Here is an 18469-nt window from a genome sequence, read left to right as displayed (position 1 = left end):
TCGTAGTTCGTTTAAAGTGATATCCTATGATGTTTTGAAAGAATGACAGCACCGGGAATGATTGCAAAATGAAAATTTAATAATATAATGAGTCTGAGGTGTCAGTTCTTGAACGAACGAGTCAAAAGTTCATATTTTTGCGCGAATGATTTCTTCCCGTTCTCAGCACCTCACGAATTTCAATTTCAAAACAATTTACTAGTATCTCTCATTCACACGAAATCTGCATCTTTCTATTCTAATATTAATCTTCATTTGTTGATTTGATTTCTAAAAATAAAAGAATATTTCTCAGAAACGTAATGATACAGATAACTCCAGTCTGTGTTTCCCATAATTTTCTAATTAATATTATTACCAAAATACTACAAAGTATACACGAAGGCAGTATGGTGATCGTATTTACCACCACGTAGCGAAGATGGTTGAGTTAACATACTGCCTGATTGCATACTTTGAGATATTCCTGTAATAACTTTATTATTATATATCTTTTCTTTGGTTGTAGTAATAAATTGCAATGAAGAAAGTTTTGTGCTATACAAATATTTGCATCACTGACAGGATTCTATTTCCATCACGCGCTGATAAAGCTTCCATGTCTGAAGTAAACAAAAGAAATTATTTAAATTTGACATAAACATAAAGTTAAAAATAAATTTACCAATATTGGACCTTTTTTTTTTAACTTGCTCTTGTTTCAGATGACATCCAGTGATAAGGATTTTCGTTTCATGGCTACCAATGATTTGATGTGCGAGTTACAAAAAGATTCAATTAAACTTGATGATGACAGTGAAAGAAAGGTAAAGTGCTCACTCTAGTTCAAGAATTTCAAATAATATAACATTTTCTTAGTGGGGTTATCTTTTTATGATACACTGAAGTGAAATACAATGCCACATATAATATAATATGAATTTTTTTTTCTTGAATTTAATCATAAAAGTAGGTGGTTTTTCTCACACATAAGCGTTTACCACTGCCAGACTTAGGCTGAGCTCCTATACTTTTGTTAAGGTCCATAATAAGTCAACATATGCCTTTAATTAAAGTACTGCTCCTCAATCCCTGGAATTGCACCATGGAATCGTGGGATACTATTGTTCTTGTTGTTTAAACAAGTAATTCGGCTTTTATTTCCCATTGTCATTTCAATTTCAGTAAAAGAAATTAACGGAAAATTAATCCTATTAACAATCCAGTGCTTTAACAAATTTGGACTTAATAAAAAAAATAGGATTGACCTTTTGTCCATTACTTGCTGCTGTTCTTGTCTTCAAACAGATATCTCCTGGTGAGGGTTCCTTAAGGCCCCCTCACCCATAATGCTAATCCTGACCTTGCCCCCTCAGTGCCCCTCCTTAATTGCATATATGCTCCTCTTCAGGACACCTGTACAAAATGTAGTTATCTGAAGGGGCATATATAACTTCATTGGAGGATTTGAAGTGTTAAGTTTAGAGTTTAGGTTAAGGGTCTTTCCACTTATACAAAACTTTTGGAAGTAGGTGGAGTGTTAGGATTCAGGTGAGGGATAGGAGGAACTTTTTCCAACTTCCAAATATTGCGACCTAATTTAAATATTGTATAAACAAGATATATTTTTCACCTGAAACTTTTTTTTGAACTATTACCATATGAGTGATTGTCTGTCGGCGTTCGTCATTCGTCGTCCGTGTCAACTTTATACTTTTTCGACTTCTTCTTGAAAACTACAATTCTTATTGCTTTGATCCTTGGTGTACATGTACCTTGAACAGACCTCTCTCAGATTTGTTCATTTCGTGATGATATCTTCAATTCTCTAATTTTGATTAATATTTTTGTCATTTTTGGTAAAAAGTGGTGTTTTCAAATTCTTGTTAAAAAACTGATTGTAGATACCCCAGATTCACCTCTCTCAGATTTGTTTATTGTATTAATGATATCTTCAGTTCTATAATTGAAATGTGCATTGCTAACAGCGAGAGGCTGCTTGTTTTACTGTGATACAAACTGATTGCCTTTACTGGTATTAGAGTATGCAGAATGCAATTTTTCCATAATGAATCTTTCAATTAGTTTTGCTTGATATACTTGCAGCAGCATAGACCAGCATTAGTGCACTGTGAATGGCTGTGAAGATAGGCTCTTTCAATTTACACAAAGAATACTTCTTTTAAATTGTACAGGTGGTTAAGATGTTGCTGAAGTTGCTTGAAGATAAGAATGGTGAAGTACAAAATCTAGCTGTCAAATGGTATGAAAAATAACAGTAATAATGTAAAGTACCTCTATATAAAGATCTGCATATAGTGACCACTTTTAGGTAGTCCCAAGGTGTAATGTATAAGCAACCTTTGTTTACATTTGGTCTTATGTAACCACCTTTACAGCAATATTTTTGAAAATGTTGCCTTTGTTAAAAAACCAAAATATTAATTAGCATTTCGTTTATAAAACAATTTTAAATTTTTCCCCAAGTCAAACTTATTTAATTTTGATCAGCTCTAATAAATGTGTTTTTGCACCATCTCGTTATTTCCTGAACAAATATAATAATATAACAGCTTGACTGTATTACCTTTCTAAAGTTCACTGGAATATTGAGATATCAATTTAATATTTGTTTTCTGTGAATTTTAGACAATTGTCACAGCAAAGTTTAAAGCAGTGCAGCCATTTAAAACTTTACTGTACTCACACCTTATGTCAAGACAATGTTCTTTGAGATAAATAAGTACTTCTGACATCCAATTCTAATCCTCGTTTCCCACCATTCTTCATATTGAAAATTGTTTACAACTTTGTGAGTTACATGCTAGTTAAAAGTTAACAATGTAACACATCCAACGTGTATAGCATGTGTCTTCATAATATTTGAACACAAATTTTCTTTTCGCTTGCATTGTATAAGTCCCATGAAAACCATATTGAACATGACTCTATGACATCTGTGGGGGTTTTTAACTTTTTCATTGTTATTACTTTTCTCTGTAGCCTTGGACCTCTGGTGAGCAAAGTCAAGGAATACCAGGTTGAAACCATAGTTGATACATTATGTAGTAATATGTTGTCAGATAAAGAACAACTTAGAGATATTTCCAGCATAGGTAAGTTATTTTTAGCCATTCAAATTAATACAGTGTCATGCTAGGGAACAATTGCTGTTCAGTTCAAGGAGGTCAAAGGGTCAAATCAGTATCAGCTTAATTTTCCATGAATATATTGTTAACTATGGAGTTATGGTTGCAACACCTTTTCTGATTATTCCCTGGGCACACATCCAGGCATTTTTATTGCCTGGCAACCATCACGGTAAAAACAAAGGCCAAAAACTTTCAGAAAACTGTACTTGTTGAGGCTCCCCTGAAAAGTGTAACAAGATTACCTCTACATGTGCAACATTATATAAATTTGGTTGATCAGGATTACCAACATTCTAATCAGTGTTGTATATTCTTCTAGGTTTGAAGACTGTTATTAATGAACTTCCACCGGCCTCGTCTCCCTTGGCTGGTAACATATGCAAACGTATTACTGGAAGATTGACCAGTGCTATAGCTAAGGTAATGTAATGATGTCATCAGGTCCTGTGTGTGGCCTTGAAACATAAATGTCATCATTTTTTTGTGCATGCTTATACATATATTCGTTTATTGATAGAAAGGCATGACACATGTATGTCAGTTTATTATTTGATCTGTTGTTTTCTGACTGACTAGTACCGTACTTATCCGGGTAAGAGCCCATGCCTGGACAAACACCCACCCCCCACTTTTGACACAATAAAGGAGTTGAGGTCACGCCCAGGGGTCTTTTTCTACACAAAACAAAAAACTGATAAATATTCGTTGACTGTGGTTGTATTAACAGTTGACTTTCTTGAAGTCTGTTGTGATACTTATAAAAATTGTTAATTGCGTAAAACAAGGGGTGAAAGCAAAATAGCTGTGACAGCTTTCTGCCTTCAGGGCAGCGCGTTCACCGCTGTTTTTTTTCAGAATCATAACAGTCAGCAAGTCTATAAAAATAAATATTAAAGCAGAAACGGTAGTTCTCTTTTTGAAATATATCGTGGCCCTAAAAAGGGCCGGCCGTTTGGTTGGTACGTCCATGGTTTGTGCTTCCTTAGAAACGATTCAAGCAAATCGCATAAGGAGAGCCGCTAAGCAAGTGTCGCACTTGTTCGGCTTTATAGTGTCGTCGACAATGAAAACAATGTTGCAATATTGTAGCAACCCGTACCTGGGAGAATGATTGAAATCGCGTTATTTTGGCTTTATAAATATTTTGTAGCAGCTTGCGAATCCATAACTGGGGCCAGCAATTTTGAATGTCACACAGAAGACTGCCAACTTTTTTACCATCTTTTATCACCGCTATTGCATTTCTGTCATGAAAACTATTCTTCTGTCATTGGATAAAAAAAAACTTGCTATTTCAAGTCCACCGCGATATCCATATAGTGAGACATTCCAACCGCCGGAACTTGCTGAATGATAACTTTCATCGTGATTAATAAGCAATGTCACGATTTGACCTTTATGATGAAATACTAGTAGTGATGTCATTCTTAGCCAATCAGTAAAGCAGATGCATAAAGGTCAAAGATGATTGCTAGACTGTAAACAAAAGCATCTTGTGCCATCGCAGCAGAGCGACCCCATTTTTCTTGTCTCTTTATTATGATTAGACATGAATGAAAAGTGCCAAGCTGACAGACTGCGAAATCCGTGGATTAAAAGTGCTAAGTCCAAATTGTGTGAGACGATATCGACGAACTGCAGGAATAAGTTGTCGGGGTTTTGTTTGACGGCTACAGTGACGCCGACTTGGACTTTGAGGGTTTTGAGTTTGACGAAGATGGCAATGAACGTACAAATAAAGATCTGAGAAGTTTTTTCAAACAGCTATGAATTTTTATACTTTTTACTGTGTAAATTTGTAAATTATTATTGATCTTGTATGACGGTTGATTCGTAATTTGTCGAGACCGGAAATCATTTTACGCAGTTTAACCCCTGACATTTTAATTCATTTTGAGTTCACGCGTATCGGGCGTATTTGTTGGTGGGAAAATCCTAATTCAAATGATTCCTCACTGTCGGTTTTTATTATTTCTGGTTTATTTGTCACATTATAAGCAATACATTATTTTTGTTTTACTTCTAGTGTTGCATATTTTTCATTTATTTCTGTTGCATGTTTTCTTTTGCCGTTCTATTCCTTGTCGCAGTTCAATCTGCGTGTTGTCAATTTTTGCGAATTTTCGTTTTTTTTGCCGGGGATCTCCTGGCAAACGCCCACCCCTTCTTTTTGGCAATTTTCCATGTTCAGGACCCAGGGCTTATACCCGGATAAATACGGTAGTTATTTTGGTCCACAATATTTAAACTTTGTTAGACACACATCATTCTGGCCTACAGTTAATTACTGCTTTATTCTGGGTCAATTTTTACAATTTGGTAGTTTAAGAGAATTCAAAAAGTTAAAATTCTGTAAAAGTCACTGCTTCTCCCAGTGAACGTCACGGTGACTCCCTAGGATCCCACTGAAAGTCACGGTGACTTCCTAGGATCCCAGTGAAAGTCACGGTGACTCCCTAGGATCCCACTGAAAGTCACGGTGACTTCCTAGGATCCCAGTGAAAGTCGCGGTGACTTCCTAGGATCCCAGTGAAAGTCACGGTGACTCCCTAGGATCCCAGTGAAAGTCACGGTGACTTCCTAGGATCCCAGTGAAAGTCACGGTGACTTCCTAGGATCCCAGTGAAAGTCACGGTGACTCCCTATGATCCCAGTGAAAGTCACGGTGACTTCCTAGGATCCCAATGAAAGTCACGGTGACTCCCTAGGATCCCAGTGAAAGTCACAGTGACTTCCTAGGATCCCAGTGAAAGTCACGGTGACTTCCTAGGATCCCAGTGAAAGTCACGGTGACTCCCTAGGATCCCAGTGAAAGTCACGGTGACTTCCTAGGATCCCAGTGAAAGTCACGGTGACTTCCTAGGATCCCAGTGAAAGTCACGGTGACTCCCTAGGATCCCAGTGAAAGTCACGGTGACTTCCTAGGATCCCAGTGAAAGTCACGGTGACTCCCTAGGATCCCAGTGAAAGTCACGGTGACTTCCTAGGATCCCAGTGAAAGTCACGGTGACTTCCTAGGATCCCAGTGAAAGTCACGGTGACTCCCTAGGATCCCAGTGAAAGTCACGGTGACTTCCTAGGATCCCAGTGAAAGTCACGGTGACTTCCTAGGATCCCAGTGAAAGTCACGGTGACTTCCTAGGATCCCAGTGAAAGTCACGGTGACTTCCTAGGATCCCAGTGAAAGTCACGGTGACTCCCTAGGATCCCAGTAAAAGTGAAAGTCACGGTGACTTCCTAGGATCCCAGTGAAAGTCACGGTGACTTCCTAGGATCCCAGTAAAAGTCACGGTGACTTCCTAGGATCCCAGTGAAAGTCACGGTGACTTCCTAGGATCCCAGTGAAAGTCACGGTGACTTCCTAGGATCCCAGTGAAAGTCACGGTGACTCCCTAGGATCCCAGTAAAAGTCACGGTGACTTCTTAGGATCCCAGTGAAAGTCACGGTGACTCCCTAGGATCCCAGTGAAAGTCACGGTGACTCCCTAGGATCCCAGTGAAAGTCACGGTGACTTCCTAGGATCCCAGTGAAAGTCACGGTGACTTCCTAGGATCCCAGTGAAAGTCACGGTGACTCCCTAGGATCCCAGTGAAAGTCACGGTGACTCCCTAGGATCCCAGTGAAAGTCACGGTGACTCATTGTCTTAACGTTGCATGCACCTGCCACTGTTTATTGTGATCACTTCACTGCTACAAAACTCACTATGACTCACTGTCTAGAAACTGACTATGGTATAGTACATGTTAAGTAGTCAGTGATGACTAACATGTACATATATATATATATTTGTATTTGACAGCAAGAAGATGTATCAGTACAGTTAGAAGCTCTAGACATCCTTGGTGACTTACTCAGCAGATTTGGAGGTAATCCTTCCACAGCCATATTTTCTTTCCCTCAATAATTTTCATACTGAACCAAAAATGCAGAATTTATTCATTCACTGAATATGATTTGATCCAAATATTGGGAAGGGTCACTATATTTTATAAGTTAAAGTGAAACAGTTTGAGATTGGTCGTCAGCAATGTTTCAAGTTTAAACTCAGTCTAAGTGAATCAGCCCTTACAGTACTCCTAACCCAAAGTAATTATGTATGTTCAGTGTACATGTATATCAATATACTTGTACACATACTATGGAATAATGTTTGTGTTTATTGTGTTTAATATTGGACCCAAACTGCATAGTAACCACTTCTAACACTTGATGATGGTGGCTCAGCTCAATAAATCTATGTATGTGATATCCCATCGTCCGAATCGCACAGTTTCGCTAAAGCCGGCCATTCATAACCGGCCCACGAACCCGTGCGTGATCCTGTTAGGAAAAGCTGTATTTCACTGCAGCTAAATTGAGTCATTTGATTGGGTCCCCAAGGAGTTCATCACAATGATGGCGTGTAGGCTTTGCACTGATTCAGCCGGAGTAAAGAACAGAAAGTCTATATTCGTTGACACGTTTCCAAAATTTTTTTGTGGTTAAGTAAATGAGGACGATGGAATGTCTAAATATTTGTGCAAACTGTTTTAGTAAACTGACAGAACTGTCAAAACTGATAACATATCGACCCGATTCGGTCTTCGTTGCAACACGGTTGATGGACTGTGTTTGCAACAAACACGTCATTTTCCTCAGATACAGCACTAAGCGCTATCTTTTGATGATAAGTAAGCTTGTTCAGAGAAAAAGCTAGCAACACGTTTATTTGATTCCGCCATTTTAATTTTACCAAGTAATATGTAGTTTCTTTCGTTAGTTCTGATTGGGTGATGCAAATGGACTAAGTGAACTTTATAATAGTTTGAGGGCGTGTGACATATACAGTAAATTGTGGTGAAATCTGCCAAGGATTAATGTTGAGGCTTCGGCCGAATAAATGGTCCTTGGCTGGTGAAGATGGTGATATCCCCATGTGTAACACTTTTACCAGTGATCATTTTGGTGCAAAAACATAAGATAATTTTATTTTTGGTTTTGTAGGTTTGTTGGTGAGTTTCCACCCATCTATCCAGGCTAGTTTATTACCTCAACTGACCAGTCCAAGGCTTGCTGTGCGAAAAAGGTCTATTATTGCCATAGGTAAGTAGGTTCTCAAGGGGTTCCATACATTTATATACTGTGAATGTCTGGATTCTTATCACTTACCAGAACATTTGCTCATCGATAACATTGAACTAGCATGATAAAAATAAGTATTTTTAATGACAAGCTAATGTTACAAGGAAATGTAAACTTTATGGTGACCAGTATGTAATTAATTTGTGAAAGCTCATTGTATCAGTTTCTTATCCCAGCTTATTTGTCTGTCTTTCAGGTCATTTAGTTGTAAGTTGTAATAATGCCCTATTTGTTGAATTAATGGATAATTTACTATGTGAACTCAGTCAGAATGCAAGTGTTTCTACTACAAGAACATACATACAGTGTATTGGTGCTATCAGGTAAGAACATTTTGTAAACTTGACCAGTATAGGACTGTATTTGGTATTTTGTTCAATGACCATAAAAGTGTATTGATTGCTGCAAAGTATCACCTGTCTATGTGTATAGCCATTATTAAATACATGACTGGACAAGATCCCAAATCTCCATGTGACATTAGAAAATGTTTGTTGTGCTTAATGGTGACATGTCCACCCAGCATCAAGAAGAGCATTGATTCCCATGTTTGGCTGCACAGTTAGCAGTACCTTGTCATAATTAGTAGCAGGTCACCACATGGTAACTGGAACTTGCCCTAAAAAGAGGGCCTTTCGCCTAACACGCTACCCTCTGTAAATAAAAATCAAATCAAATTAAATCCATTGATCAAAATACTGTGTTCTTATTTTCATAGTCGTCAAGCTGGCCATCGTATTGGAGAGCATTTAGAAAGAATTATTCCACTTATCATCAAATTTTGTAAAGAAGAAGAGGATGATGAACTCAGAGAATATTGTATACAGGTGTGTAGACAAAATATTTGCACAAACAAGTATTATTTGTGCAAGATATAAAATCTGTATTGGAAGTATACTTGTTGTTTGTGACAGAAGTTTTGTGTAATAAATGGTCATTATAGGTTCAAATCTAAAATCTTACCTAAGTTTGGAGCCATTCTGAAAATTATTCGAATACCGTAAAAGCTCAATCAATTCGGCCACTCAAATAGTTCGGCCACCTATTTTTTGCGTCATGGTTAATTTTAAAATGTATCCGTTTAGTTTGGCCGTCTGTCCAGTCAGTCTATTGTTTGTATTCAATGAGTTCGCCCGGTGATGACACCGCGCAATTTTACGTCACTCTCTCAACAAAGGTATATTTTCACACATCTATCACGTAAATACAATGTACATGTATAAGCATTTACATCCATGGTATAAGCAATCGGGATATCCGCCAGATGTGCAGTCATGGTGTCAACCGTGGTTGTACAAAAGACGTGTGAAATCTCTAGTACGTCCCTGGTAAAATATACTCTGTTAATTTGTCATTACAAATTACCCAGTACATCAGTTGTAAATAATCGCTAAGGAAATTCTCATCACGACGCCAAAAATATCGACAACGAACAAATATTTTAAGTCATTGCTAGCAATCACTGACGAAACGAAGCTCCATGGTTTAGGGACAACAAAATTCAGGCCGACACTTGACTCTCGTCTTTGGAATTTCAAGCAAGTCATACAAAGTCGCAAATGTGTTACGTGAAAGCGTCATTATTATTGGACGTAGTTTTGTTTACACAGTCGCGCAGCACGTCAAAATATCTTCTTTTTTTTTGGTTGACCCAAATAAAATTATCTGCTGGATTGTTTCAGCACAGTCGTTTTAGTAATGTTCGAAACGTTGTCCTGCAGAGTTGTTTGTTTAAAAGTCAAGTAGATTATTAATGTTAACGGGGTAAAAAATTAATTAATGCCGACTTGCAAATTGTATCGTCTTCGGCATTTCCAGTAAGTCGATACAAAGTCGCCAATGTGTAGCGTGAAAGCGTCATTTTTATTGAACATGGTTTTGTTTACACAGTCACGCAGCACGTCAAAATATCTTCTTTTTTTTTTTGGTTGACCCAAATAAAATTACCGGCTGGATTGTTTCGACACAGTCGTCCCAGTTATGTTCTAAACTTCCTCTTGCAACGTTGTTCGTTTAAAAGTCGGGTGGATTTTTTGTTTTGTTTTAACTGTGGGTAAAAAAATATGACCGTGAGGTGAAGACTGCGCTCTCATAGAAGCGGTTTCAGTAGCGGTGCGTGGTTACGGTAAAGTGGCAGACGAGACGACGTGAGGTGTGAATCCTGGGCCTATCATTTCGACATTGTACGTCAGACTGAGTACTGACTGATGTACATCCTTTAATTTCAAAAGAATATGTGATAATGTTGTGGCTGGTCAGAGTATCATGCTATAAAAGTGGCGATTTCTCTGGGGAAAGACACTCACTTTTAGTTTTCCGACAAGCTATTACCGTTAAAGTCCTAATATAAACCGCATACGTAATAGTAACCGCACCCCCAATTCCGGCTTCGGGGTTAAAGAGTTCTTAACAAAAATTGAAAACTTGAAAAGTACCTATTACTAACCGCACCCCCAATTCAACAAGACCGTGACTAACTTCATTGTTTCAACCAGCTGTTCCAAAACGGCATTGTTCCTAATCCTATTCTTTGTTTCGACAACATGCCTAAAAATATTCACACCTATTTATTGTTCAGCGGTGATAAGATGTCAGACAGGCAATGAAACTGCTTTTGTTCTGGCGGCGACCTCTGTCAATACTCTTTCTGAATACGTCTGTGTTTCGCAAGTTTTAGACAATGAGCTTTTATCACCGTAAAAGTGTTAAACTGAGCATTGAAGAACAATTTATCTTTCGAAAACAAATAATTTCTTGATTTAAAAAAAAAAATCATGCCGTTTTCCCATGGAAATCAAAGGCAAAAGATCGCACTACATTATCGGTAAATCTCTTCCGTGTTGCGTTCACCATGAGGTCGCTGAACTGTCATTAACATATTTAAATGAGCTATGTAATTTAGACACGTGGGCACCATCCAGCATTTTGATTGGTTAATTAGCGACTTGACCCATCCGGTCAATAATACGTCACGTGAGCATTCAAAAGCATGGCGGATATCGTATCGGCTGTTTACATGTGACTGAAATCATTCGCTTACGGGAAAACTAAGTTGAATTTTACTTGCATTTTATAACAATTCAACGAACTTATTTTTCGTGCGTTATTGTAATCACTACTAAATAATAATCACCAATATCAACACTTCGAAAACAAGTAAGTTATTCACGCATGGCCGGATCGAGCTACCGTTATGTGATCATTTGCTACTAAGCAGTGCAGTGCATTCGTGTTTTTATTTGAAACTTCTGTTAGAATATACTTTTCGTTACCAAGAAAATTAAAAAAAATAAATGCATATTACGTTAAAAATACTGAGTATTTTTTGTATCATATAGAATTTTTTTTTGATTGACTGTAATTTTTCAACATTTCGTAACGCCTATTTTAGAACCAAAATAAGGCCTTTCACTCTTCCCCGACGCCTATTCAAGAGATTGTACGGTGTATTGTTTGTTTTGTGCATGTGTTGTGGACAAAAAATGACCACGCCCATTTAGTGATTGCAATATGTACGTAATAGAAACCGCACCCCGAACTTGAGCTTTTGATCCCAATTTTTAAATTGATACATTGTAATATAAACCGCGGTTTATAATAGGACTTTAACGGTAGTACTTATTTTGTCGCTCGCTAGCCATGTCTCGAATCGATTCATTTTTTACTAAGGCAACTGCCGAGGTCCCAGCTGTACCTGCTTCTATGTACCCGACAACACCACCCGCCCCGCCCCGCCACCACATCCTCCAAAAAGAGATACCGTAACAAAATATCAGTGTGTCGTCTCGTATTATGTTTTTCAGTGTTATTTATTGTAGTTTATTTAAAATATATTATTGTATTAAATTGTATGTATTAAATTGTATGTATAGTTTAATTGTAGATAATTTCAAAAAAATAGTACAGCAATTAGCAATAAAGCATAATTCTATTCTACTCTATTCCAGTGAGTTTTTCACGTTACTATGTTTGTTTACATTTATGGGAGCGTGACATAAAACTGTCGTCTCCATGGCAACAAAACAGCAGGTGGCCTGGTTGCGTCAGATTTCTTGAACGCGCTTGTAGTTTGTTTTAAAATTGGGTCAAGTCTCAGACTAGTACTACACCTTTACTCTAATCTCGGGAAAACGATATATTTATTCAGTTACCGGTGATACACACTTCGAACCCAGTTTTAAAACGTTGAAAATTTATTCAGACAAATTGACCACTTCGGAAACATATTTTCTATATTTATTCAGTCAATTAGCCCACCCCCAAAAATATTTATTTTTACATGGCCGAATTGATTGAGTTTTTACGGTAGTGAGCAACTTCAGTTTTTGTCCAATCGTGGCTTTATGGTGCTGTTACATGGATACATGCACAGTTTAGATCATGTCATTATCATTTTGAATAGTGAATCTTGCACAACACGCCATCTGTCAAAGCGAACAATAAAGTGTTTTGCAAAGTTGCAAGCCATCCTTCTAAATGGTTCTAAGAATCGCTGTAATTATCAAACAAGGTTTGTTCCCTACTCATTGTGTGCTGCAGACTTGGAGGTTGAGTCATCTCGGATGCAACTGGGGGAACCTTGGATATAGTCCAATGCTTGCTTGATTTGACTGGTTGATGCTGGGGTAGAATGCTGTTGTTTTTGTGATTACAATGTGATGTCAGTAACAGTATTTTTGTAAAAAGCAAAGAATATTTGCATATTATGTTTGTGAGTTGATGCAAGCTGTACATATGTTTTTCTAAAATTTAATTTCATTCAGAATTAATGGCTTTTGAATAAACTAATACTGTGGAATACTTTATTTTCGCTGGAATTAATTTTCGCTGAAAAGGCATTTTGGGCGTTTTGCTTTGAATTTATTTTCACTGATTTTTCATGAGTTTAATGTGGAATATAGGAAAAAAAGTATATTCGCTGGATTTTATTTTCACGAAATCATCCCTTCAGCGAAAATAGCGAAAATAAATTCCAAGCGAAAATAAAGTATTCTACAGTAAATCTAGTTCCTCTATGCGCTTACGTAAATGGCAGAGGTGTGTCTGGGGTGTAAAGGCATATTTTTATGATCAAGCGTACAATAAATGCAACTGTTAATTTGCATAAACTTCAATTCAAAATATGCTTTCAACATAGCATATACCCCCGGTATGGTAATTATTTAGCAAGTGACTAGTGTAATGACCATCCGATAATTTTGTCTATATTTCCAAATATTTTCTTTGCAGGCTTTTGAATCGTTTGTTAGAAGATGTCCCAAAGAAGTGGCTCCACATGTGTCTACAGTAAGCTGATAATTTTTGCTTATTTTCACATCACATATTTGATTAGGGTACGTTCATTATTGATACAACTACCATATTTGTAGCACCTACCTAAATTACATGGCAAAATAAACGTGTATTTTAATGAACAAGTATACAGTAAATGAGTTTTGGTTTTTGTGTACTTCATATATCAGTATTTTAGAGAAAATATGGTTATTGTATTAAACTTTCACACAGGAACTGTGTCACACTCTGCGTGTACACATTTAGTAATAGCATTTAGTGATTTACTTTTTTTAAAAACATCCTGTGTGATTTGTTATCTTAGATCATTGAGTTGTGTCTGGAGTATATTTGCTATGATCCAAATTATAATTATGAGAGCGATGAAGATGAAGACACAATGGATGCAGATGATGAAGAAGAAGAAGGGTATGTTGTCATGGCAATGTTCCATTTCTTCATAATTTTTCATGAATTACCCTTTTCTAAACACATCTTTCTAATCATCCAGTAAATTTCTATTTGAGAAAAAAAACATTAAACTCTGTGTATGCAAAGAATTTATCTTGTTTCAATATAGCTCTCAGTTTTGTTAGCAAATACTGCCACCTCATCTAAACTAATCTCTACTCATAGATGAGCAGGGATTAGTCTTTTCATTCTTGATATTTGTTAACTTTTTAGTGAAAGTGATGACGAGTACAGTGATGATGACGATATGAGTTGGAAAGTACGGCGTGCCTCAGCTAAATGTTTGGATGCTATCTTTGCCTGTCGAGCTGAGATGCTGCCAGAATTCTATAAAGTAGTATCACCAGCCTTGATCACAAGGTTCAAAGGTCAGTAAAAAATATTGAAACTCACTTTTGTATTTATTGTCATAATCATATTTGTTTGCACTTTACTATGAACACATGTTGAGTGACGGTTTTTTGCATTGTGTCAATTTCAATAGACCATTTTCTAGTCACTGCAAGATCCCACGTTATGCATGAAATTGAATGTAAAAACAGGCCAAACAAAGGTCAGACTGTCGTAGTGGCGACAAACATTATGTGGGATTGCGACAAACGTAAAAGTATTTTGGAGCATATTTCCATGCCTAATACACATTGTGCTATACACATTTGATGATGGTCAATTTCACTGAAGTAAAGGTATTCAAACACAATATTTCCCTGTCAAAGATTGGCTATTCAATGCGTTCTACGAAATAAAAGAAATTCAAGTTCAAAACCAAATCGTTCTATTTTTGCGGCAAACGGTCGGCGCGCATCTTTCACGCAACTCACAAGATCTTGCAGTCACCTGTTGTAATTGAGTTTAATGTACTTATGCTGTGTCCTTCGTAAGATGCTCTGCTGGAGCTAAAACTGATTTGTACATATATTGTACACTTTTCTCTACTCGGTAGTTCCTGATATGATCCAAACACATCGTTTTGCATGCATGTTGTTAATATGCATAGACGATATACAAGACATAATGATTTACATAAAAATACTAGACTTTCTGGTCACTGCAACATCTTGCATATTGCCTAGAAGGCACAAGCCAAATCGAATAGTTAAATGTGAATTTATAAGATTTTATTCAGACAAAAAATGAATTTTATTGTTACAGCTCAAATCAAAATGCTGATCTATGTCACCAGTCCATGGCATAATATCCCTGCCATAGAAACCTGTGATAAAAGGATTAAAATACTGACAAAATGACCACAACTTTTTAGCTCCGCTGTTGACTTGGTCGAGCCTTGTTAAAAACTGCAAATCCAATTGCTTTGATATTATATAGGTACTACATGTAGACCTCTCTCAGATTTGTTCATTTTGTAATGATATCTTTGTAATTTTTGGTAAAAAGTGATATTTTTGACTTCTTGTTAAAAAACCGCAAGTCCAATTGCTTTGATATTACATATATAGGTACTACCGTAAAATCTGTATTAGAAGCCGCATCTCTAAGTCGCACCTATTCTTTTTAAACATTTGAGAACCAAAAATTCATTGTTTCTCGTACGTGTCTAATAGAAGCCTCATCATATCCTGTTGCATTGTACCATTTTAATAGAAGCCGCGGCTTGTAATGCAGGTTTTACAGTACATGTGGACCTCTCTCAGATTTGTTCATTTTATGATCAAATCTTCAATTCTCTAATTTGGGTTAATATTTTTGGTAAAAAGTGATATTTTTGACTTCTTGTTAAAAACCGCAAGTCCAATTGCTTTGATATTACATATATAGGTACTGCATGTGGTTCTCTCAGATTTGTTAGCCTTCGCAGACGAAGTCTGCCGAAGGCTTATAGATTGGGTTCTGTCCGTCCTTCCGTATGTTCGTCCGTCTTTTGCCTCCTATAACTTTGATATGCTCTGTCCAATTTTTTTCCAAATTGGTGCAAATGTATATCTCAATGCCATACATATGCACGCCAAGTATTTTTTTGATTCGCCAAAGTTTCATTGTGTTTTTCTGTGATTTTCAACATTTTACTAGTACAAATGCCGAAATTTGCCAGAAAAGTCCGAGTTTTAACGACATCTCGCAAGAGAACTGGCATACCGTATTGCGCATGCGCCAGTCCAACCGCTGAGGAAATCGTCGGCGATTTCGTCTGAGGATATTTTATTCCGGACTGTATCTTTCTTTGCACAAGGCTTACATAGATTAAATTCTATCTCAAAGGTAAGAAACTGTGCCAATGGTATTTATTATGAACTTTGATTTATCCTTTTGTGTCCTGACTTTAGTGAGAAACTAGCGATCGCACAGTGTCACATTTTGCCAGAAAAACAGTCCTGCTATTAGTTCAAGAACTGGTTATGAAACGTGTAAATCGAAAGTCTATCTCGTCATTTAGGAGGCTTGGGAATAACGTTTGGCATATAAAATACTGGAATAATAAAAACGTAAAAGTTTAGAACACGCTGATCGTGATTCTGTTATGTACGATTGCTATTTCCGTTGTTCATTGGCAACTGTAGCAGATTGAAACTTGGTTTCGTGACGACACATTAGACTAGAATTATCGAGAAAACACAAGTCACGTTCAGCCAACCGTGACTGCTTGAAAGCAATGATGAAATTGAAAAGTACTTTAATTCAATATCAATGAATCTATCATTACTTTTAAATTACCTTTGAAGTAAATATGATACCCGAGTGCGTTATTGCATTCGTGACCGGGACTTCCATGCTCCATGCGGTGTTGGAAGTTTATCGGTAAATCGAACCTCTGTCAACAGAGACACATTTTCCCAATCAGCTATTTATTTCGGTACAGAAGTCAGGGTGGCAATTTCAATGTTTAGCTACCATAATTTATCTCCATTTTGAGCAGGAAAATAAATTACGGACCTCGATTGAGATGGATTTAACGGCGGCCATGTTTTTAAGGGATATGTGAAATAATATTAGGGAGGGGGTCAAATTCACGTACGGTAATCCTCAATTTTAATGATGTTGACTTAATATTAAAATTTTTTTATTTCAAAACTTCGGATATTATTTTATATAATATTTTAATACAACTACAATATGTTAATTAGTATGCAAATTAATATGCAAATTAGCAGCCAATCTGAGACAATGCAATCCAGTTCAAAGGAAATTTGACATACACTTAGGTTACATGATCACTAGCTCTGCTGATTAGTTTTTTATGCACTTCTATCTGCTTTTATATAAATGTATTTTTTTGTATTTTTCTCAATAGTTTTTTTTTTATTACTTTTGATAGCTTGGCATCCATTTGGTTCAGCTCAAGTGAAATTTTCGGCACAAGTACTCTGGCTTTTTGCACATTCTTAATATTTTATTTTTGCAGAATCCTGTGAATATTAATTTTACAACTTTGTAGAGTGGAAACTATTGAATTAGTTCATCCCAGACTTTGGTAGAACATGTTTAAAATAGTACATTGTGAACTGCAATTTCTTTCTGGCTGGTATAAATTTATTAAGTAATATTTTTTCGTACTAAAAAGACTCAAATATCTTTTTTAATTAAATCTTACAGCCAATGGGAGCACATATGCTACAACCTCTGCTTACTTTGGACTAAATGTTTTTTTTTTTTTTTTTTTAGGTGCAGAGCCAGATTTTTTTCTCAGAAAGCAAAGGCACTGGAACTACATGTATTACATAAACATACCGGTGCTATTCACTGCGTGTCTGACAATTGTATAAAGTTTCGCAGGTCCTTTTTTTTTTTTACTTTGAGAAGTTCTGTCAACCAAAGCATAAATATGTGTTTTTTCTCTGCACATAAAATTTCACACGATTTGTTAATATTAATGTATGATAATAAAAACTTGATAATATTCTTCTGGATTTTTGTACTTTATTTGTATCATTGTCATATGAGAAGTAATCTTGTCCTTATTAGAGATATTGAAACTGATCCAGGGCCACAAACTAGTTTATCCAAACAGACACAACACTGACTACATATTTGCAGATCTGATTTGTATACTTCCTTGTCATTTTACCTGTTGTACTGGTTTGGTGCTATCTGGTTTCCTTGCTGAGAATAATGCTGACCTGGATGGAGAGTGCTATAAACTTGAAAATGCCATAGAAATCATGTTTGCCAATTTATGTCCATGCAACTTTAGAATGACAACTAGCGAAGGCAGTGTCATTCATGACTTGTAAATAATAAACCTTACTATATTAATAACAAATTGTATTTGACAACATGAGAATGATTCTGATGCCCAGTGGTGATGTTGAAACAAACCCAGGTCCTGGTAATATACTAAGACCTGATTAACAAAGAAGTCAAGGTTCACTCAGATTTATGAATGCAGTTTCTTGAGCAAGTATACATGTATGACAAATAGTTTTGTTGCACTTGTATACTCTGAGATTCTGAACATGGGTCAGTGGAAGTTTTTAGTTGTCAGTACAAAACTAGATCATTGGAAATCACTTTATGATG

At 36.5% G+C, this 18469-nt stretch overlaps 1 protein-coding gene and 1 long non-coding RNA gene across 2 annotated transcripts in view; both read left to right on the top strand.

Annotated features, from left to right (window-relative positions):
• Window positions 1–18469, top strand: part of LOC100372452 (cullin-associated NEDD8-dissociated protein 1-like) — a 49382-nt gene that overhangs the window by 341 nt on the left and 30572 nt on the right. The window contains exons 2-12 of the mRNA XM_085508099.1: window positions 705–806; window positions 2175–2242; window positions 2983–3095; window positions 3451–3551; window positions 6933–6999; window positions 8117–8215; window positions 8451–8577; window positions 8973–9081; window positions 13484–13540; window positions 13851–13954; window positions 14210–14364. Of these exons, the coding sequence (XP_085364225.1) occupies window positions 705–806; window positions 2175–2242; window positions 2983–3095; window positions 3451–3551; window positions 6933–6999; window positions 8117–8215; window positions 8451–8577; window positions 8973–9081; window positions 13484–13540; window positions 13851–13954; window positions 14210–14364 (1102 nt within the window). The remainder of the gene's footprint in view (window positions 1–704; window positions 807–2174; window positions 2243–2982; window positions 3096–3450; window positions 3552–6932; window positions 7000–8116; window positions 8216–8450; window positions 8578–8972; window positions 9082–13483; window positions 13541–13850; window positions 13955–14209; window positions 14365–18469) is intronic.
• Window positions 16070–17859, top strand: LOC146734662 (uncharacterized). Its single transcript, XR_014931563.1, has 2 exons — window positions 16070–16213; window positions 17615–17859. It is a non-coding gene; the product is annotated as an uncharacterized LOC146734662 (long non-coding RNA).

Source organism: Saccoglossus kowalevskii, chromosome 14, assembly GCF_978046115.1.
Source record: "Saccoglossus kowalevskii chromosome 14, keSacKowa6.1, whole genome shotgun sequence".
Classification (NCBI taxonomy): domain Eukaryota; kingdom Metazoa; phylum Hemichordata; class Enteropneusta; family Harrimaniidae; genus Saccoglossus; species Saccoglossus kowalevskii.
The sequence above is the reverse complement of the archived record's forward strand: the minus strand, read 5'-3'. Positions and strand labels throughout refer to the sequence as shown.